The sequence below is a fragment of the Aegilops tauschii genome, chromosome 1 (genome assembly GCF_002575655.3).
Source record: "Aegilops tauschii subsp. strangulata cultivar AL8/78 chromosome 1, Aet v6.0, whole genome shotgun sequence".
In the NCBI taxonomy this organism is placed as follows: Eukaryota; Viridiplantae; Streptophyta; class Magnoliopsida; order Poales; family Poaceae; genus Aegilops; species Aegilops tauschii.
The window spans coordinates 80,293,787-80,316,333 of record NC_053035.3 but is presented as its reverse complement, the minus strand read 5'-3'; the positions used below and the strand labels follow the sequence as shown (position 1 = coordinate 80,316,333).

General features: G+C 46.7%; 2 protein-coding genes across 7 annotated transcripts; both read left to right on the top strand.

Moving 5' to 3' along the window:
* Nucleotides 1-5,083: 5,083 nt before the first annotated feature.
* Nucleotides 5,084-12,302, top strand: LOC109743845 (uncharacterized). Of its 6 annotated transcripts, none has more exons than XR_002228170.4 (5): nucleotides 5,084-6,375; nucleotides 9,674-10,016; nucleotides 10,122-11,003; nucleotides 11,498-11,593; nucleotides 11,669-12,302. XR_002228170.4 is itself a non-coding variant. In XM_020302924.4 (3 exons), the coding sequence occupies exons 1-3, from the start codon at nucleotides 5,512-5,514 to the stop codon at nucleotides 10,256-10,258; spliced, it is 1,344 nt and encodes a 447-aa protein (XP_020158513.1). In that variant the 5' UTR covers nucleotides 5,084-5,511; the 3' UTR covers nucleotides 10,259-12,302. The 6 variants fall into 6 exon arrangements, 1 of the variants encoding a protein (XP_020158513.1); XR_002228171.4 differs by having other exon boundaries at nucleotides 11,498-11,598; XR_002228172.4 differs by lacking the exon at nucleotides 11,498-11,593.
* A 7,013-nt stretch (nucleotides 12,303-19,315) lies between these two features.
* LOC109743844 (transcription termination factor MTEF18, mitochondrial-like) lies at nucleotides 19,316-22,194 on the top strand. The gene has a single exon (XM_073506664.1). It carries the CDS (start codon nucleotides 20,167-20,169, stop codon nucleotides 21,991-21,993), a length of 1,827 nt encoding a protein of 608 aa, XP_073362765.1. The 5' UTR covers nucleotides 19,316-20,166; the 3' UTR covers nucleotides 21,994-22,194.
* The last annotated feature ends 353 nt before the right edge of the window (nucleotides 22,195-22,547 follow it).

Genomic DNA, 22,547 nt, shown 5'->3' with positions numbered 1-22,547 from the left:
ACCCAGAATGGTCTTGCGGAATAACTTATCAAGAGGATCAAGTTGATAGCAAGACCGCTCCTACAGAATAGTAATCTTCCAGCTTCATGTTGGGGTCATGCAGTTTTACATGCTGCAGAGTTGATACAAATTCGGCCAACTGCATATCATACAGTCTCCCCGTTGTAGTTAGTACGTGGAAACCAGCCAAGTATTTCCCATATGCGACAATTCGGATGCGCCGTATATGTACCAATCTCACCACCGCAGCGTACATCAATGGGCCCTCATAGACGAATGGGGATCTATGTGGGGTACAATTCTTCGCCAATCATTAAGTACCTGGAATCCTTGACAGGGGACTTGTTTACAGCCTGGTACGCTCATTGCGACAATTTCCCGACATTAGGGGGAGAGAATAACCACAAAGGATGTCGATAATAGATCGGGATGTGAAAGGCATCCAGTCCTTAGATCCACATACGGATGAGTCTGAACTGGAGGTTTAGAAGATTATAAATTTACAAAATATTGCAAATAATCTGCCAGATGCATTTACTAATTATAAAGGTGTCAGGAAATCAAATGTTCCCGCTATGAATGTGCCAGACAGAGTAGATGTGACCCATAGATCTACTCAGCCACCTAAGAAGGGGAGGAATCTGTACACAAAGGACAAGGCTTTGCAGAAGCGTCCAAGGGGAATGAGGAGTCCTCAAATAATAAATGCAAGTCAACAAGATGTTGATATTCAACCTAGGGTTGAAGGACACCTGAAGGACGTTAGACATCCAGAACCCAACACGAGTGTGCACACAAATTTTGGTGTTGGGACATCGAAAGACCTTCATCCAATTGTTGAGGGAAATCATGAAGGATCAAAAGGTATGGATGAGATATTCATTAACTATATTGATTCAGGAGAATCATACAATACAAAGACTATAGTTGTTGACATTTATTTCTCCTCTAGAATTGCAGAAGGCCTTGATTTGGATTGCGCACCTAAGTCCATGGCAGAGTGTATGAAGCACTCGGACTGGTCCAAATGGAAGGTAGCAATTGAGGATAAATTGTGCTCGCTGATGCGACTTGAACTACGTCGGTATTTCCCCAAAGAGAAAGGGATGATGCAGCACAGCTACGGTAGGTATTTCCCTCACTGATGACACCAAGGTTATCGAACCAGTAGGAAAACCACGCAACACTACGTGAATGGCACCTGCACACAAATAACAAATACTCGCAACCCGATGTATTAAAGGGGTTATCAATCCCTTTCGGGTAACGGCGCCAGAAATTGGCAAGTAGACGAGATAAAAATATGATAGATTAGATAAATAGGTCTCAAATAAACGCAAAATAATATAAAGTGTAGCAAGGTATTTTTGGGGTTTTGGAAACATAGATCTGAAAATAAAAGCAAATAAAAATAGATCGCGAAGGCAAATATAATAAAGAAGAGACCCGGGGGTCGTAGATTTCACTAGTGGCTTCTCTCGAGAAAAATAGCATATGGTGGGTAAACAAATTACTATTGGGAAATTGATAGAACTTCAAATAATCATGACGATATCCAGGCAATGATCATTATATAGGCATCATGTCTAAGATTAGTAGACCGACTCTTGCCTGCATCTACTACTATTACTCCACACATCGACCGCTATCTAGCATGCATCTAGTGTATTAAGTTCATGGAGAAACGGGGTCATGCAATAAGAACGATGACATGATGTAGACAAGATCTATTTATGTAGAAATAGACCCTATCTTGTTATCCTTAATAGCAACGATACATACGTGTCGGTTCCCCTTTTGTCACTGGGATCAAGCACCGTAAGATCGAACCCATCACAAAGCACCTCTTCCCATGGCAAGAAAAATCAATCTAGTTGGCCTAACTAAACCAAAGATTCGAAGAAGAAATACGAGGCTATAAGTAATCATGCATATAAGAGATCAAAGAAGACTCAAATAACTTTGATGGATAAAAACATAGATCTGATCATAAACTCAAAGTTCATCGGATCCCAACAAACACACCGCAAAAAGAGTTACATCAAATAGATCTCCAAGAGACCATTGTATTGAGAATCAAAAGAGAGAGAGAGAGGGGAAGCCATCTAGCTACTAACTACGGACCCGTAGGTCTACAATGAACTACTCATGCATCATCGGAGAGGCACCAATGAGGATGATGAACCCCTCCGTGATGGTGTCTAGATTGGATCTGGTGGTTCTGGAACTTGCGGCGGCTGGAATTGATTTTCGTCGACTCCCCTAGGGTTTCTGGAATATTTGGGTATTTATAGAGCAAAGAGGCGGTGCGGGAGGCCACCGAGGTGGGCACAACCCACCTGGGCGCGCCTGGGCCCCCAGGCGCGCCCTGGTGGGTTGTGCTCCCCTCAGAGCACCCCTCGGTTACTTTCCTGGCCCATCTGGTGTCTTCTGGTCTAGAAAAAATCCAAAAAAAGTTTCGCTGCGTTTGGATTCCGTTTGGTATTGATTTCCCGTGATGTAAAAAACAAGCAGAAAACAGCAACTGGCACTTGGCACTATGTCAGTAGGTTAGTACCAAAAAATGATATAAAATGATTGTAAAACATCCAACAATGATAATATAACAGCATGGAACAATCAAAAATTATAGATACGTTGGAGACGTATCACTCGCTCATAAAAAGAGGGGTATTTACTGTTGTAATACCCACTCCTCAGCATGTGTTCCCTGTGGGAGCAAAATGGGTTTTCATTCATAAGAGGAACGAGAACAATGAGGTGGTGAGATACAAGGCGAGGCTTGTAGCACAGGGGTTCACGCAGAGACCCGACATCTGTTATGATGAAACATTTCTCCTGTTATGAGTAGGACAACATTTCGATATTTAATATCACTGGCAGTGAAATGAATTTGTCTATCCAACTCATGGATGTTGTGACTGCATATTTATATGGGTCACTGGATTCAAATATTTATATGAAAGTTCCCGACGGAATGAAGCTTCCGAATCCAAAGGCTAATCGCAACATGTATTGCTTAAAGCTTTAGAAGTCATTGTATGGCTTGAAGCAATCGGGAAGAATGTGGTATAACCGACTGAGTTTATTCCTTCTTCAGAAGGGTTACTCAAGTAATAATAATGATTGCCCATGTGTGTTTATCAAGAAATCAAAAGATGGATTTTGTATTATTTCTGTGTATGTGGATGATCTGAATATCATTGGGACTACACAAGAAATACATGAGGCAAGTAATCATATTAAGACAAGAGCTTGAGATGAAAGATCTAGGTAAGACTAAATTTTGTTTGGGCTTACAACTTGAACATCTTCCTTCGGGAATACTTGTTCCTCGGTCTGCTTATATCCAAAAGATTCTTGAGAAATTTAATATGGGTAAAGCATATCCATCGAAAACACCAATGGTTGTTAGATATCTTGATACAGATAAAGACCCATTTAGACCTATGGGTGATGATGAAGAGGTATTAGGACATGATTTTCCTTACCTCAGTGCTATTGGAGTGCTAATGTATCTAGCAAACTGTACCAGGCCTGATATATCATTTGCAGTAAATTTATTGGCTAGATTCAGTGCATCACCAGCAAAGAGGCATTGTGTTGGTGTGAAGATCATTTTCAGATATCTTCAAGGCACCAAAGATCTTGGTTTGTTCTATTAGAAAGATCAAGATAAGACCATGGTGGGATATTGTGATGCTGGATACCTGTCGGATCCCCATAATGCCAGATCACAGACTGATTTTGTCTTCTTGAGTGGAGGTACAACTTTTTCTTGGAAGTCGGTAAAACAAACTCTAGTGGCTACGTTCACAAATCATTTTGAAATTATTGCTTTGTTTGAAGCATCACGTGAATGTGCATTGGCATCGCAGAATGATAAACTTTATTGAAAGTTCAAGTGGGATTGGATCATTGGAATCACCCACTGTTATCTATGAAGATAATGTTGCATGTATTACACGGATGCAAACAAGTTATATAAAGAGTAATATTACAAGCATATTTCTCCTAAGTTATTTTATCCCCATGAGTTACAGCCGGGGAGGTAAATATTTTGCAAACGAAGTCATGTGATAATCTTGTGACTTGTTTACAAAGTCATTACCAAGTTCTTTATTTGAGAAGTACATCAATGGAATTGGTCTGAAACGACTTCGGGACTTGCAAAGTTCAGGGAGAGTGTATTCCTGAATGATAATCTGTTTGTGATCCTCGGATCTTTTATATTGCACTCTTTTCCTTTATAAGTTTTTCCTAAATGGTTTCTTACGAAAAGCTTTTAATGAGGCAATAGTAATACAAACATTGCATTGTGATATGTCAGTTTCTCCTTATTTTCCCACCGTGTTTTTGAAAGAAGTTTTTGATGGCATTTTGCACGTATCTCCTCATATTTTTCCTACATAGTTTTTGGAGAAGACTGGTGATGATGATGATGATGATGATGATGATGATGATGATGATGATGTTTACAAGAATAATTGAAGCAGGGATTAGAGAGTGTTAGGATATAATTAATTAGTTTAATTAAAGGAAATCTCAGCTTTTCCTTAACCGACATGAATGTGTGGTTTCGTACCGAGGGGATGCGTCCGTTCTCTCTCCCTCTCTCTCTTATCCTAGCCGATGCAACATTTCATTCGTGTCGTTTGTAACCATCGCGCATGTGCGATGCATCCTTTCAAAAGATATAAATATGTACACATCATTATCAATCGAGATCAGTGATTACTGTTCTCTTACAAATCTCATTCTCTCCTCCTCAGGTCGAGGGTCCTCACAATCACAATTCACAAGCCCGACGACGACGACATGTGGCCCATGGTCCGGGATGCCAAACAGCCAACCACTCCTCTCACGGCCACGGTCCCGCCCCCCTCTCCATCTCTTGTTCTTTTCCGTGAGTATATCCAGGACTCCTCACTATGACTCCTCCCACGGTGGACACCTCGTATTTGCCCGGCCGGTCGGCCTCTGCCAGCGACGCAACACAAAATGACACTTGCACGCCTACCCGAGCTGACCGATGATTGAGGCCAAATCACTAAATATGGATTGATCACTCCACCTGTGGTTTGTGGCTGGCTGTCAGCAGGTGGCCACGCACATGCTTTTCCCTTCCACAGAACCAACTCAGACTCGCCACACAGAAATAGGATCGACCGATCAAGGCCATCTCACCATCCCGGCGTGACACCTGTGTTCTTTCCCATTTGTCTATGTAAATCAAAGGCGCGGCACATGATCCTCCCCCGTCATGCCCGTGATCCCGTCCGCCGCAGCACGCAACCCATCGCCGCGCGCGGCGCCACCATTATTTTTATCCTCCTCTTCTATAAGCATCCACTCCTCCTACTGGCCCGGAGAGAAACAAATCCCAGAGATTAGATTAGCGAACTCGGAGCACTCCCGCTCCCGCACTTCTCTCTGTGCCCGCGACTGGGCCCCCGTCGACTCTTCCCGCTCGGCAAACCGCCCGCGCGCGATCCGAGAACGGCGGGCGCCATGGCGGACAACAGGTCGGCGGCAGCGGCGGCGGTGGGGCCGCTGCTGCTGCCGCGGAAGAAGTCGTCGTCGGGGGCGGCGCAGTACACCCGGAGCGCGTCGCACGCGGGGGACGAGCTGCGCAGCTTCCGGGCCTGCCTCCGCTGGATGTGCATCGACCACACCGACGGGCCGCGCTCCGCGGGCTCCTGGGCGGTCTTCTTCCTCCTCGCCGTCGCCGCGCCGGCCGCGGTCACCCTGGCCCTCCCGGCCTCGGCCCCGCCGCGGCCGCTGGACGGGCAGGTGCAGGTCTCGCTCACCCTGGCCGCCATGCTCGCCTTCCTCTCCCTCTGCTCGCTGCTCCGGGTCGGCCTCCGCCGCCTGCTCTGCATCGACCGCCTCCGGCACGACTCGGACGAGGTGCGCGCCGGGTACACCGCGCAGCTCAACCGCTCCTTCCGCGTCCTCGCCTGCTTCCTCGCGCCATGCTCCCTCGCCGACGCCGCCTACAAGGTCTACTGGTACTGGGCCGCCGCGCCCTTCCGCTCGCCCTGGTGGAACGCCGCCGCATGCGCGCTCGAGGCCGCCTCATGGGTCTACCGCACCGCCGTCTTCTTCATGATCTGCGTGCTCTTCCGGGTCATCTGCTACCTGCAGGTGCTCCGCATGGTCGGCTTCGCGCGCGAGTTCGGCAGGTTCGCCGACGTCGCCGTCGTGCTGGAGCACCACCGACGGATCAGGGACCAGCTCCGCCGGATCAGCCACCGGTACCGCCGGTTCATCATCTTCTGCCTCGTGCTCGTCACCGCCAGCCAGTTCTCCGCCCTGCTCGCCACCACCAGGCCACATGCGCGGATCAATATCGCCACCGCCGGCGAGCTCGCGGTGAGTACTAATACTATATACGTATATTGCATTGTAGACAGAGTATCTACTAGTAGTATTTTTAAAGATCCATGATGAAATTTCGTCACGTAATTCTGCAATTTCAGTAGAGAAATTTTCAAATCGAGTAAGATAAAATAAAAAATTAAATTATCGTGTCTCCAGCTACTCGGATAACAATTATGTGGTTTTGGTGTTCGAAATGAAGAAACTCGTGGTTGTAGCTACCGTATCATGGCACACACAAGATTCCGTGGAGCATGTACTCCCTCTGTTCCAAATTACTCCCGTGAAACATAATAATTTGAAATGGAGGGAGTAAGAAGCAAGCAGTATCACAACGAGTATCCGTGAAAATATAAATAGGCTGGCCGGTACATATGGATGGGATACAAATGGAATTCGCTAGGAGTTCGGTGACACAATATGCAGATGATTCTAGTAAATCAAAACTATCTTTTTTTAGCTATTTGGCTTCCTTATTCCTAATTTTAACAAGCCTTTAGATGTAAAACGAACGGTGGATGTTCATCTTCAACCTTCCAGTGTCACGTACTGTTCCTATTCTTCTTCTTCCCCAACCGCCTCAAGGACCACTGGCCTAACCATAGGCCCCCACCGTCCGCGGCCGACGGTGTTCCTGTGCCAGCCTCGCTTCCCCGCCCTCCCCTCTACTGTCGCCCACCGTCATGCTGCCACCTATCATCCCTCTCGAGCAATTTTAACATGGCCCCTCTTACCTCCTATTTTCACATGAAAAAATGCTAGGACTCACGAAATTGTTACGAAACTCCCCACTAAATTCTCCACTCCCACCTAATTTCACTCGGTGGACCACTCGCCCTGATTTTTATCCAATCAAAAAATCCCAGCTAGGCCTTTACGTTAATTATGTATGATGCACCCCATAAGTGTAGCGTTGCTCCTTTCACGTACGAGATAAGAAGGTAAGAGTTACTCAATCCACTAAATGAAATCAACGGCTTAGGCCTATTATATACTCTTATCTCTTCTGTGAAAAGAGGAGGCAAGAAGGACCATGTTAAAATTGCCCCCTCTAACCCCAACAATGAACAAAATTTTCCGGCGAACCTGCACCCCTCCCCCCACCTCCCTCAACACGCACACCCCTAAGATAGATACCGGGGTCGCCTACAACCCTATTTAAGATAGATATCAGGGTCATCTGCCACCCTAAGATAGACCTAGAGGGCTTCTCCGATGAACCGCTGGCTCCTCCTTCCTTCCCTCCGGCGGCTGCTAATTCATTAATATGAAATCGACTGAACCAAATATTACTTTCAAGCGATTTACATCCAGCTAAATTGGATACATACAGGCAAGATAAACAAAGAGTATTTGGAGTTGTTTCGTCCGTGTCTCTCCCGTGAGAGACCGGGTGAAACCCTAGGCGTCGCCAGCCCCTTCCGTTTTCTCCCCCTCGCCGCTGCCACGGTGCGCCGTCAGGCGAAGCCCGACCGACATCGAAGGCGCAGGGCTCCTTCTCCTACTCGCTCGGTCTGCAACGGCGCGGGCGCGGTGACTTGGCGAGGGTGCCTTGCTGTGGTGTGGGGCGTAGTGGCGGGGCAACATGCGGGCGCGCCGGCGGCATTGTCGGGCGGTGACTCTGCAGCGACTGTAGGATGGCGGTGCGGTTCCTTTTCTCCTATCGTCCCCCACTCTCTCTCTCCTCGAGCTCTTGCGTGGCCCTGCTGGTCGGGCTCCAGACCAGGCCTTTCGGTGGCCGGCGGCGCCGGCTGTGTCCAGACCGGCCCGTGGGGCTCGATGGTGCACCGTCTTGGTTCCCTACCCATGCGGGGGGAGTATCTGCCTTGGAGGTCGTGGCCATGGCCCCGGGGGCCTGCGGCCGCCTCCTCCTCCATCGTCTAGTGGTTGGGGTACCGCCGGGGTGGAAACCCGTGCTCGTCGGGGCGCGGTGGAGGCAGATGTGGAGGGTTGCTCCCGGTCAGATCTGGTTTCGGCTGACCAATTTGAGTTCGTTGGGTGCCGCCGCAAGTGGTTGTGGCACCGGCGGCCATGGTGTGTCGTGGGACTAGAATGGAGGGGGCTTTCTGTCTCGCTGCCGGTGTGTGCAGTGCTAGGGGTTTGGAGTAGTTTACGGGAGTGAGGTGGGGAACCTGGACGCCGAGGCGGCGACCTCGGGTGGTGGTCCGTCAGATTGGCTCTTCAGCAGGCATCTTGGCGGTGGCGTCTTTTGGTCGTGTGGGCGGCGGAGGATGTTGCGTGGGGTGAACCTGGTGTCGGTGGTGCCGCGGCAGTGGCGATTCCCAGATCGTGCTTTGGAGGCATTACTTGGTGGCGGCGTGTCCTCCCTCAAGGTGGGCAGGTGCTTGGAGTTCCTCGGTGTGGCATGGGTGAGAGATACTGCGCGAAAGTCTTGTGCTCCGGCGCCAGCGGCAATGAGGCCCGTGGGTGTCACTTCCCTCTTGGGGGTCCCGCTGAGGCCCCTCTTGCCAAGCCAGGGTTCCCGGGGAAAACCCTTGACCGTTCCCTCGGTCTCGATGGCAGCGACGTGACGCATCGTCTACCTCTTGAGGATGTCGTCGTGGAGCCCAGGTTGCCTCCAACGCACCGTGCCGTCATCGGTGGTCGCACTTGCTTCCTTATCCTCTACACGTGTCCTCATTCGTGCCACTCCCGACCTTTGTTCTCTGCAGGCAAGATCGGGCTCCACGATCTGGAGCGGGAGGGCAGGGGGCCCTCTTCGGCGTCAACTTGGTATGGGCGGCGGATTGAGACTCAGCGATTTTCCTTGGTGGCTAGTCTTCCTCCTTGTTAGTAGTCTAGGATTCCTTGTGGTAGGGTGTGAATTCTCCTGTTTTTCTCGCTTTCTTTTGATCTGCTTTGTAAAAGGATTCCCTCATCATCATGTATCAGTTCGGCTATGTTGTTTTATATATAAAGCCGGGTGGAAACGTTTTTCAGTGATACATATAGACATTGAATCGAAAATGGGAATAATTAAAATGAGTGCGTCTAGGGCACATCTAGATGTACACTAGTTACTGCGCATTTAAGTGACTCACATGAATCTTCGCGTAAAATTAATGACATATGACTTAGAAGCGCAATCCTTATGGCACATCTAGATGTGCTTTAACAATACTGAAATAGAATCTGTCTAATTAGAGTCTCATTGGATTAGCATATTTCTAATTTAGTCTCGTTTGTTGGATATATCTGTGGAGTGTCATTTGTTAACCTAACTGCAAATCCCTGCATTGGCCACGATGTCAGCCGTGCACTGACCAAGATCTCCATTGTTGTCTGCATGCAGCTCTGCTCAGTGAGCCTCGTGGCGGGGCTGCTGGTCTGCCTCCACAGCGCGGCCAAGATCACGCACAAGACACAGGCCATCACGAGCGTGGCGGCGGCGTGGCACGCGGACGCCACCATCCACGCCTTCGACAACGACCTGGAGGACCCCGACCCCGCCCTGCCCGCCGCCACCGGCTACCTGGCGCCGGCCAACGCCTACCGGGTGGCCCCCGGCGAGGAGTCCGACGGCTACGGGGACGACGACGATGACGACGACAACATGAGCGAGGGCTCCATCGACGACTCCAAGCTCGTGCCCTTCCAGGTCAACAACATGTGCTTCCAGAAGAGGCAGGCACTGGGTAAGCGCAATTGCACACACAGGAATAGAATCGATTGTGGGCTTGCATCAACACCAGCTTAGCTTCTTGTTGGTTGCTAATGGCGGCCGGTGTTTTCTTTTTCAGTGAACTACCTGGAGAACAACCGGGCGGGCATCACGGTGTACGGCTTCGTGGTCGACCGGACATGGCTGCACGCGCTCTTCATGATCGAGTTCTCGCTCGTCATGTGGCTGCTGGGGAAGACGGTCGGTATATCTTGAAGGCCCTTTGATGCTGTCGCCGATTCTCCCGACGTTTGATGCAGGGGCTCACCTCGGATGTACAAATTGAGCGCACATAGTTCACTACTTCAGTATTTCGCCACGCATAAAACACACACATCGTTCTTTTTTGCCCTCCTAAGTATTAGTTGTGCAGTTTTTTTTTTTGCGAAAATTAGTTGTGCAGTGTTTAAAAAAAGTATTAGCCGTGCACTTGATTTGATGAAAAGAATACATATGTGGCAATATTAGATGCAAAGGGTTTGATTGGATGAAATGATGTCGAGTAATATTAGTCCTCAACTTCCGCAGGTCGATCTATGAAAAGTATTTTTTGAAGGGAAACATTCTTGGCCGGGGCGCCGGCCGAACCATTGCGCCGGTCACGCGCGGTTCGTTCGATTGCAGCAGATCGTCTGGCCTGTGTGCGGCCTTATCTGCTGACCCCACCGCTTTTTAATCTACTGAACCCAACTGGTCCTCTTCCTTATCCTTTCTTTCTTATCCTCTTGCGTTCCCAGCCACACAGCCATTCTTTCCCACGTCCTCTCCCTCCCGTGGTCTACCTCCAAATAAACAGCTCGCCAGCGGCGGAAGAGGTGTGTGGCGAGCGAGCGACCCCGGAGGAGCACAAACGAAGATGCAGAGATGCGTAGAGGATGACTGTCGGCAAGCGGAGGTGTGGTGCTTCAAGCTACAGCGGCAGCCTGTGGATGCTGGCAAGAGCTACAACCATGGCGGCCAGGTGCTGAAATCCGCACAAATTTTTGCTTCAATCGGCGTTTTGTTTTTTGCTGAAACTAGCACTGTTCTGTATGTTTTTGCTACCACCGTTTTGTATTTTGCTGGAACCAGCGTCTTTTTTTGCTGCCACCGCGTTTTTGATTTGCTGGAACCAGCCCTCGACTTTGCATCTTTGCTACCACCATGGTGGCCAGATGCTGGAACCCGCACAATTTTTTGCTTCCATCGGTGTTTTGGTTTTACTGAAACTAGCGTCGTCTTTTGTATTTTTTGCTACCACCCTTTTGTATTTTGCTGGAACCAGCGTCGATTTTTGCTACCATCGCCTTTTTGATTTGCTGGAACCAGCCCTCAACTTTGCATCTTTGCTACCACCGGTGTTCTGGTTTGCTAGAACAAGCTTTAATTTTTGCTACCACCAGGGTTTGGTTTGTTGGGACGCCGTCTAATTTCCGATATTTTTGCTACTACCGTTTCTTGGTTTGCTGGAACCAGCCCCAATTTTTGCTACAACTGCCGTTTGCTGCGAGACCACGGAGTTGTCGCCATTTGTTTCTACAGAAGGACGAGGGAGGGGGATGGGCATCACCGGTGAGGTGAAGTGATTTTTTGCTGGAACTGTCTTAATTTTTTGCTATGACCCATGATTTATTTTGTTGTGACCAGCAAATTGAGGGCGAGGTACGGCGCGAGCTCGACGACGGGGTGCTGCGGCCATCTCCACCAGGGTTGCCATGGCCGGTAAGCACGGTCGCCCAAGGATGCGGCGGCGAGCGTGGGTTGCCGGTGAACACGATGCCGAGAACGAGCGTGGGGGCGGCCAAGGATGCGTCGGCGAGAGCCCGTTGTCGGCGAGCATGAGACCGAGGACGAGCGCGGGCGGCCCAAGGATGCGTCGGCGAGAGCGGGTTTCCGGCGAGCATGAGGCCGAGGACGAGCGCGGGCGGCGCAAGTGGAAGGCGAGCGCGGCGCTGGGGAAAGTTGCACGAGACGGTGAAATACAGGGCGAGATGCGTCAGGAGGAAGATGATGTCTGGGCGAATCGGTTTTTTTTCTATATATCCAACGGCGCATCTGGCGGCTAGGGTGCGACCGGCCGAAACTTTCGGCCGGCGCGCCGGCGCCCAGTATTGCCCTTTTTTGAACCATCTGGGTACACGGATCATGTCTTGTGGAGTAATTACTTTACATAAAAAATGTAAACTTTATTACGTACTTCCTAGTTAGGAGGTTGTGCGCGCTTTGCTACGCGGTTGTTGTTGTTGGGTTTCTTAAAAAAATTACTCAATCTATTTCAAAATGTAAGGTGTATTACTTTTTTTTAAAAGTCAACCATTTTAAGTTTGATCAAATTTGTAGAGAAATATATCAAGCCGCAATATCAAATCGATATGATTAGATACATCATGAAATGAATTTACATACTTTTTTTATCTTGTGGATGTCGATATTTTTTGCTCTGAACTTTGTCAAAGTTAAAAAAATTTGATTTTCCAAAAAATAATCCCCTTATATTTTTATTTTAAAATTGATGGAATATTTAGTTTGACCGGTGGGGTAGATGATGGAGTGTGTTTTATTTTATTTATAATGCGTGATTTGATGTGCCTTTCTGGTGTGGTCCTGTGTTGTCCGCTAACTAACGTATATTTATGTGAGGAATTTTTTTCATCGGTGGCTGCATTAGATTGGTGTTACAGTATCACATGGCGGCGCTTCTTTTTTCTAGGTCGTGGGAGGGTGCACGGAATTGATGTGCTTTTGTAGGCTGGTTGCTACTGATTGATTTGAAAATAGTTGCCCCGATCAAAATCGTATACCAAATCCAAAATTGATTACCTTAATTGCATGGAAGAGCTTCAAAATTAGGGAACATAGAGAATTAAAAGAATTGAATGGGAAAATGCCTTGAGAAATTGTTGACCCGATCAAAATTGGGTGACCGAACTCTAAATTGAACACCTCAATTAATTGTGAGGCCTTAAAAATTAGGAAGCAAAGTATATAGTATAAAAATTTGAATGAGAGAGCTTTGATAAATTGTTACGGTCCAAATCGGATGATCCAATTTTAATTGAAGACCTCAACATATGAGCTCTTTAAAACTAAGGAACTTAGTGTTATAGAGGATATAATAAGGAGGATCTTCCAACTAATTAGAAGGTTGATCAAAGCATGACTCCCGAACACACGAGGATCACTAACACTACTAGGGAAAAGCCTAGTAGCAGCGCGGGTTTTAGGCCTATTAGTAGCGCGGGCAGGAGCGCTACTAGTACGGCGCTATAGCTAAAGGTTAGCAGTAGCGTGGGTTAACCCACGCTACTGCTATACCGACTTAGTAGCAACGCTTTCTCCAAACAGCGCTACTGGTAATTACTAGTAGCGCTTCTCCCAGCCCGCGCTACTACTATTATTCCGTATTTTATTTCATGTTGTATTCATACACCTCTATACAAGTTTTCATACAGCAGCAATTTAGAGATTGTTTTAACATCATAATGAGTTATTACATCACTGGGTGAAAGAACCGTGGACTAGTTTCAAGTGGATGGACATCAACTTGAAACTAATCCGCGGTTCTTTCACGCAATGATATAATAAATATCATCATCATCATCATCATATCATTAATAACTTATCATCATAATACATCATTGTCATATAACACCTCCTCATGATCATCGTTTTCATCAACGAGACATCACATAGCAAGTTGGTCACTAGTTATAATCACAACTACTCCTCATCATCAACTCTAACACATTGTACCACATAATAAACATTTTGTACCTCATAGGACCTACTACATTCTCTTAGGACCTACTATATTCTCTAAGGTAAAATAGTATAAAACAAGATAGCCCCTGACTCTCCATTATGGAGAATGGCGATTATCCTGTCTCCAATTCTTGCCTTTCGCTTAATGTTGCTTCCAAGAACCTCCTTACGACTGTCCAAACATTTTTTTCCATTCTTTGATTAGCATGTGTTCACCGATTTTAGAAATCCGATATGCACAGGTGAGATCCGTAGGATGACCTGGCTGTATGTTCATAACTTCAAGGCGACCATTCTGATACATCAGATGAGGCACACAATCCATCGGGATTTTCTGTTGAAAAACATAGTAATAACTTTGTAGTTAGCAATGATGTACTAGTTTTAGAAGTATGCAAAAGATACACGGATGTCGTAATAGTAAAAAATCTTACCAGGGTATCTCCATAGAAGTTATCGTGGTTCAACACGTGCACTAATGGCACGTATTCACCATAATTTGGAGGAGTTCGATAATAGGTATTGGTAATTCTCAAGATATGTACAAAATGCGATCAGATGATTTTTCTCCTTATAAGTTAATTCGGAGCCATCGGTGTAATGGGTTTTGTCTACCATCTTTCGCACATTGTTTGAAGAATCAAAATAAGCTGTCAATGAAAATAAGTTGTCAACTATTTTAAAATAAACAATATAAATTAGTTAATAACTATGTTTGAGAAACTCACATAGCGGTAGAATCGGAAGCGTATCAACAAGGACCCAAATGTCCATATTGTCTTGCTCGATGTCAGGATCACCAAGATCCATGGTGACAATCATATCCTCATAAAAACCGTACCTCTTGCAAAGTGCTTCCCAATTTTGGCAACCAACCAAAATGGGTTACGCTCTGAGAATTGTACAGATTTACTTCAAAATCCATATCATGATGGGTTCTTAGGTGTATTTTATTTGTTTCAAAATTTTCATGGTCTTCAAAACCCATCCTCTCCAAGAGATGGTGTCTTGCATGGCATGGGATAAGCTAGTCGAATTGTAAAAGATGAAAATTAGACGTCGAAATAGTTGAAGTCGTGCTTAATTACGAAAAAAACACTTGTCGTCGTTGTGTACCGTTTCAACATCGAAGGCCTCCTCGAGCTTAATGCTGAAGCGCCGATCTTCGTCCAGGTGAGGCCTGTCGCACAGACCTCGATCATCGTGGCACCAGCTGCACTCCCCCGGGAGACTTTCGTCGTCCGATTATGACATTTCCTACGTTCATAATTCAAAAATTAAACTTGTACAATTGAATATATGTACTAAAAAACCTAAATTACATCATTATTATTCATCACGGGTTGACTATCGGTCTGTCGAGTCTTTTCTTGAAAACTCTCAGCTCACGTGGTGTATACATTCGACCGTTGGTGATCGTCGCTCCTCCTTTCCTTCCCAAGTGCATTACACCAAAATGTCTAGCATACGGGAATGAAGGAGAAGCGACCCCCACGACAACAGTCGGGTTTCTTCGTCCTCTCATATATGGTGGAGACTCTCTCTCACTGATTCCTCTCTGACATTTGCGACCGGGTCATTACTCCTCCTTCCCCTAGTGCATAACAAAGGTCTAGCACAAGGAGAAGAAGGAGAAACGACCCCCACGACAACAGTCGGGATTCTTCGGCCTCGACAAACTTAAAGTCAAGCCGAAATGTCGTTTAATTATTTTTCAAGAAAATCCAGGCCACTCGATATTTCCTACATATTCTAGCACAAGTCATGCCAAAATTCACGGAAAAATTCCGGCATGACCTTTGCTAAAAAGGGACATATCGAGCGCCTGAAATTTGCCAGAACGGAAATTAATCAACACTCCGGCAAAACATAGGCCACTCGGAGGTGTAACCTGAACATGACCGGCCACTTGGGCAACCACATATCCTATTTGAGCAACACAAGATATACATGTTTTTATCTACATCATATCTTATAGGACTCATATTGACATGAAGGTTTGGCTGGTCTCACCTCGAGGTCGGAGGGGGTCGGTGACGGGGACGACGGCGGGGATGATGGAGGGGCTCCTTGATTTCTGCAAAAACAAAAACCCTTTAAGTTATCACTAATACATCCCGAATAATTGCTTAAAATAAAAAAAATAACAACAAATATGACATGTTCAACTAGTTCTATTAATTCAACTAGTTCTTACTAAATATAAAATTACTATAAATAGAAAAAAAACTAGTTCTTTCTAAAAATAAAGTAGTTCAACTAGTTATATTAATTTCCTTACTAAAAATACATTAGTTCTATTAATTCAACTAGTTCAACTAGTTTATTAATTTACTTACTAAACTAGTTCAACTAAAACTAAACTAGTTCAACTAGTTTATTAATTTACTTACTAATTATTTTAAACACTTACTAAAAACAGTAAAAAAACTACATTATACAATAGTAAAAAACATCTACTATTAACCATACTGCCCTAGTTAACTAGTACCATCACTACTACTAATTAACATCTACTACTACTAAAAATAATTATCTATGAACCCTAAATTAACATCTACTAACTAAGCAGAGAGAGAGAGGGGGGGTGGGGGAGGAGTGGGGGGCTTACAGAGAGGGGAGAGACGGTGGCGGGGAGGTGCTCGGCGACGGAGGTAGGGGCGACGAGGGTGGGCTCAGGATCGGGAGGCGGCGGTCCTGGGCGAGCTCAGGCGGCGGCGGCGAGGTCGAGGGTGGCGACGGTGAGGTCGAGAGCGGCGGCGGGTGGCGGCGGTGAGGTCAAGGGCGGCGGCGGTGAGGTCGAGGGTGGCGACGGTGAGGTCGAGAGCGGCGGCGGGCGGCGGCGGTGAGGTTGAGGGCAGGCTCGGGCTCGGGCGGCGACGACAAAGGAGTAGGGGAACAGGGGGAGAAAGGAAGGACTTAGCAAAATTTTGAGCCCGCGGGTGGTTAAGTCGAACTAGCAATAGCGCTCATTAGGAAACGCGCTATAGCTAATTTACCTATAGCGCGCTTTAGAGAAAAACGCTACTGCTAATGAAAGCAGTTATTTTTTTTGCTTATCCCAATATCAGTAGCGCTTTGTTCTAGAAAACGCTATAAGTCTAAGCAATGTAAAAACATCAAAAATATACATTGGTCATTATTGATCTTTTTATGTAGAATTTAAACAGTCAACATGAATCCTCACTGTACCTGTATAGGTACAGGCGAGGATTCATATTGCAGCCACAAATCCTACATATATAGTTCAATGAAGACCAAGTGCTCGAGATAGTTTGAGAAAGTAACATATTTAGTTTGAGAAAGTAACATATTTAAGGTGGTAAACACCTTGTTCGCTTAGCAGTATGGGACTAAACTTAATTAGTTGCGGTGATACTTAGCAGCAGCAAGTTCTGAAGAAAAACGCTGCTACTAAGTAATTTAGCAGTAGCGCGTCCAGGAGAAGGGCGCTACTACTATATCTAGCCTGGAGGCAACGCCGTGGCAATTATAGTAGTAGCGTTCGTTTCACCTAGAGCGCTACTGCTACACCGCTATTAGTAGCGCGGTTTCCTGAAGCTCGCTACTGCTAATTAGCAGTAGTGTTTGTTTTTAAACCACGCTGCTGCTAAGATTCTGTGTATAAGGTTTTCCCTAGTAGTGTAACCACCTAATCCGTGGCGTACTCGGAGGGGATGCTGGCGTAGTTCGGGCCTGCCCAAGGAGGGTGGCGGCGAGGCGTTCCAGCCTTCTGTGTCGTCATGAGGCGGGGCATGGCCTCCCCTTAATGCGGGGCGGTTCCGCGGCGGAGCTCCTCTTCGTGCGGCGGTGACACCGCTCTTCGGCCATTTCTCCATGATTGATATGCCTCTGACAAACTATATCATGCCTCCGTGAGTGGTTAAGGTTTGTTTCTGTTTGCCTGATCCGGCGATGGCATGCACTAGTAGAAAAAGGGCCTTTAGTCCCGGTTCTGGAACCGGGACTAAAGGGTCGTTACTAAAGCCTCCCCCTTTAGTCCCGGTTCTCCACGTGGCCGCTGCCTGGAGGTTCACCTTTAGTCCCGGTTGGTAACACACACCAACCGGTACTAAAGAAAATTTTATGATTTTTTTAATTTTTTTGGTTTTTTTTGAATTTTTTTTATTTTCAAATTTCTGAATTATTTTAACCTCTAATCTCTAATCACCCCTCATCACTGCTCAATTTAACCTCTAATCTCTAATCACCCCTCATCATTCCAAATCATCTAACTTCCCGGACGGTCACCCATCCTCTCACTACTCCAGCCCGAGCACACTTAACTTCCGGGTTTTATTCTCCCTCATTTCCAAGTGTGCACTTGTTGTTTTCCTGACAATAGTAAGATGTCAATCCTATTAACCCTCAGGAATTTAGCTTGAGCATGAAGTCACACATTTCACTGTTTGAGTTTGAAACTATTGTTCTAAAAAACAATTATTATTTAGTAACACTAATATTTCTTGAATAAGTAGTTTGACCATAGTTTGACCAAATTTGACCAAAATTCAAAAAAACTTGAAATAATTATTTAGTAACACTTATATTTCTTGAATAATTAGTTTGACCATTGTTTCACCACAGTTTGACCATAGTTTGACCAGATTTGACCAAAATTCAAAAAAACTGAAATAATTATTTAGTAACACTAATATTTTTGAATAATTATTTAGTAACACTAATACTTCTTGAATAAGTAGTTTGACCATAGTTTGACCAGATTTAACAAAAATTCAAAAAAAAAACAGAAATTTGAGCATAACTTTTTTCCTTTTAGAATTTGAGGATTCTAAAAATTTGCAAACAGGCCATAGGCCGTCAAAATCGGATGCGGATTTTCGTGCTGAACATTTTGATATATTATACGTTTTTTTGACATCGTATGCAAAAGTTATAGCCGTTTTACATTTTCCCTACACTTTTTGCAAAACATGTCCAAATTTAAGTTTTTAAATTTTCCTAACTAGTACATGTAGCAACATAACTACATCTGAAAGGATTTTAATATTTGAAATTTTTATTATTTTCTTTTGCTTTTTACAAAACTGAAAAGGCGATGGGGGGGTAGAATTTGAAAATGGTCCTTTAGTACCGGTTCGTGCCATGAACCGGTACTAATGCCTCAAACCCCATTAGTACCGGTTGGTGGCTCGAACCAAGACTAAAGGTCTAACATTTAGTACCGATTGGTGCCACAAACCGGTACTAATGGGCATCGCACACTTTAGTCCCGGTTCGTGGCACCAACCGGGACTAAGGGGCTGTTTGGTTCCTAGCCACACCTTGCAACACTTTGCCACACCTAACCTTAGGCAACTTTGACCAAATTAGGTAGGCGTTTGGTTCTAGCCACACCTAAGGCAAGAATTTTTTATGAGCAATGAACCCCACATGTCATAGACAGAAAAAATGTGGCAAGATTCTCTTAGGCAAGCCAAAGTGTGGCTAACAATTTGAGCAACTCAACTAAGGCAAGCGTGGCAAATGTGGCTAAAATTATGTGGCAACATATGGCAAAGACAGTCACAATCCAAACAGCCCCTAAAGGTCCCATTTGAACCGGGACTAATGCCTGTACGGTGCCCTAGCGGCTCGAACTGGGACTAATGCTCACATTAGTCCCGGTTCGTAATGCAACCGGAATTAATACTCTTTTCTGACCGAACCAAAGCCATGTTTTCTACTAGTGATGACACATAAACCCTCCCGTTGCTTGGCTAACCCTAATGCTCGCAGAGGCGTGGTATAGTTTTTAGAGCCATATCAATCATGTTGGGAGTTTTGTTAAAGCGCAAAACATGACAGGTGCAATTCGTGTTCACTGAAAGTCTGGAATACCGAACGTGTTTTTGGCAAGCCATTTTTTAGAAGAACTTCACCATAGCTCCGAGTCCCGAGTTTTCGCACCATGCTCGTCGCGAAAATTGGAAATAGTGAAGTGCGTTTTTTTTAAGGAAAAAAGAAAGAAAGAGGAGAAGTGCACTTTGTGGGCCTTTCCATTCGATATTGTTCTGGCCCAAGAAAACAGAGCGTTTGGATCTCCTCGCTTCGAAAAACCCCAGGTCCGTCTCCCTGGTCTCCCCCGCCGTCGTGCCGGCCTCTGCCTCTCCTCCCGCCGGCCGCCGCGCACCCGCGTGCGGGCATCCTATTTGCGCGTGGACCTCGCTCCGTGGCTGATCCGCCGCCTTCTACCGCCGCACGAACCTTGCTCCGCCGCCCGCCGCCTGGAGTCAGCTCCGTCTGCCGCCACCGGTGGCCGCCGCCATCCCCAGTTGGTCCCAAAGCGGCTGCTGCCATCTCCACTTGCCGGACCCCACCATTCACACCCACCTCCCGAGCTCGCTTCAGGCGCGCTCCTCCAATCGCGCTTGTTGCGGACGATGGGATGGGCATGGGCAGCCCTCCGGTCCGGAGTTCCAAGGTGGCGCACCCCAAATTCATCGTCCCCGTCCGGCTGGGTCGGCTCGATCAGCCTCATCATTCGATCGCAGCCTTATTCAACCGCTCCCAGCCCCAGCCACGGCGGGGAGGAGGATGCGGATGAGGCCAGGCAAGAGATGCTGAACAGATGGGTACACCGCGCCGCACAGACAACTTTCAGGGACTACCTCCATGTCAAGCGCGGCCTGTGCCTCACTGACGCCAAGCATATCAGCGAGCGATCGCCCGTCTTCCTCAGCGAGCTGCTGGAGAAGGTGAACAATGCGGTGCCGAAGCCTGCTGATCAGGTTGCAGAGGGGGCGAGATTCAGGTCCAAAGTGAAGAAGAGGGTCAGCAAGGCGCTGGTGCGATTGCTCCATCGCCGCCCTGTCAACGAGTTCAGGCCCTTCTTTGAGAGCATCGGCCTGAGGCCGGACGAGTGGGATTCCCTCTTGCCGCGGGATCTCACATTCCTCGCCGATGCCGACATGCTGCTCGAGAGCTACCGTGCACTATACAGTTACGGCATTGCGCATGACAAGATTGGAGAGATATACCGGAATGCTACCGAGGTGTTTAGTCTTGGCCAGGGCGTTCTTGCATCTAAGCTCGAGGTCCTTGAGGGTCTAGGCTTCAGTAAGGCCAGTGTGATCAAACTAGTGATCTCTACTCCTACCGTATTGGTTCATGATCCGGCTGTGGAACTGAAGACGATCTTGCAGTGGCTAGACGACATTGGGATTCAGCCAGACTGGATCGGCCAGTTCTTCACTGAATATCAGTCCTATAATTGGCAAAAGATTGTCGAAGCTCTGCACTTCTTGAGTGATTTGGGGTTTACTAAGGATGATATTGGTAAAGCGGTGAGGAAACATCCAGATTTGTTGTTGGAATGGTCTGGTGAGATGCTACGACAAGTGGTTGCCGACATGCAAAGGTTGGGATCTGGGAAAAGGGAGTTACTTGATCTTTTTCTGAACTACCGCAATCTTAAAAGCGGGGATGTTGGTAAGAACATATGGACGGGAACACGTTTCTTACGTGGCATTGGCATGAGCCATGAGGATGTGAAGAAGTTTCTGGATTCTCATGGATGGATATTCGGTGCTGCCACCATGAAGGCCGCGAGCACCATTCTTGGGCAACTCAATGTGGGGAAGGCACGGCTGGGAAGGATCGTAATGGAGGAACCACGTCAGTTGATGAATTATAAGATTGGCTCAAAGGTCAGCAGATTACCAAGATGTAAACCTGAACCCTGTGTCAAGGAGAAGAGGGAATTCTTAAGACGCATAGGGTTTGTTGAAGGCTCGGAATATATGGAGAAGGCACTCAAAGCTATCCGTGGAAAAGGCGCCAACCTGCAAGATAAATACAGCAATTTAGTGGAGGAAGGGTTGGACCCAAAAGATGTAACTCACATGGTGAAGATGGCTCCTCGGATTCTGAATCAGAAGACGGACGCCATTGCTTATAAGATATCGTTCCTTGTGCATGTGGCAGGTTATCCCCCGAGTGCTGTGGCTGCTTTCCCACGGTACCTAGAGTTCACTGTGCACATAAGCAAACTTAAGATGTTGATGTACAGTTGGATGCTACAAAGGGGGCTGGCTGCACCCCAACTTACTCTAAGCACAGTCCTATCTTCCTCAGAAACAGAATTCACCAAGGCTCATGTATATAAGGTTCCCATGGGTCGTGAAGTTTGGTGGAAGTTCAAGCAGCAGGGAGGTAGCTTCGGCCAAGAGGAGATCAGATGGCTGCGACGCAGGGTGCACCTTGGATGATAGTCTAATCGAATGCATGAGTTGGCTGCTTTTCCCCTTTCTTTCTACATTTCCGGATCAATACAATATTGAGGTGCACACCTTCCATAATGCATGCCTCCTCATACATGCCAGTTCTCTTTTGGAAGAAACATGTAATAATCCAGTGGGTGATATCTGCAATTTGGGCTTCTTGGGTAATGGTACTAGCATTTTCCATCACATTGTGCTTTTGACGTCATGGTAGTACTATTTTCGAACACCATGAAAAACTTTGGATTGGCGTTTGCGCCACACTAGCCAAACAAAATGTGCACAACAGGAGTATCTGGAAGTTTTGCAATACCACTTGGTTAACCATACCTATCTTAGGTTTTGTAATTTTGCAAACTGCTAGTTGAACTGTCAGTTCTTACAGAGACAAAGAAACAGAGCAAAGTATATAGCATAGCATCACACTACACTAATTCCACGTACTGACTGCGCAGCTTCAGATTAACCCCATATTGGCTCATGTGTTGAGTTTGAGCCTATACGAGACTTTCCTCGCTCCAAGAGTAGATGCAATCTTCTTG

Excerpts from the sequence above, each read along its gene's own strand:
- LOC109743845 (XM_020302924.4), top strand. The coding sequence starts at position 5,512 with ATGGCGGACAACAGGTCGGCGGCAGCGGCGGCGGTGGGGCCGCTGCTG. Across the intron at positions 6,376-9,673 it reads CCACCGCCGGCGAGCTCGCG|CTCTGCTCAGTGAGCCTCGT; the intron begins GTGAGTACTAAT and ends GTCTGCATGCAG. Across the intron at positions 10,017-10,121 it reads CCAGAAGAGGCAGGCACTGG|TGAACTACCTGGAGAACAAC; the intron begins GTAAGCGCAATT and ends TTTCTTTTTCAG.
- LOC109743844 (XM_073506664.1), top strand. The coding sequence starts at position 20,167 with ATGGGATGGGCATGGGCAGCCCTCCGGTCCGGAGTTCCAAGGTGGCGC.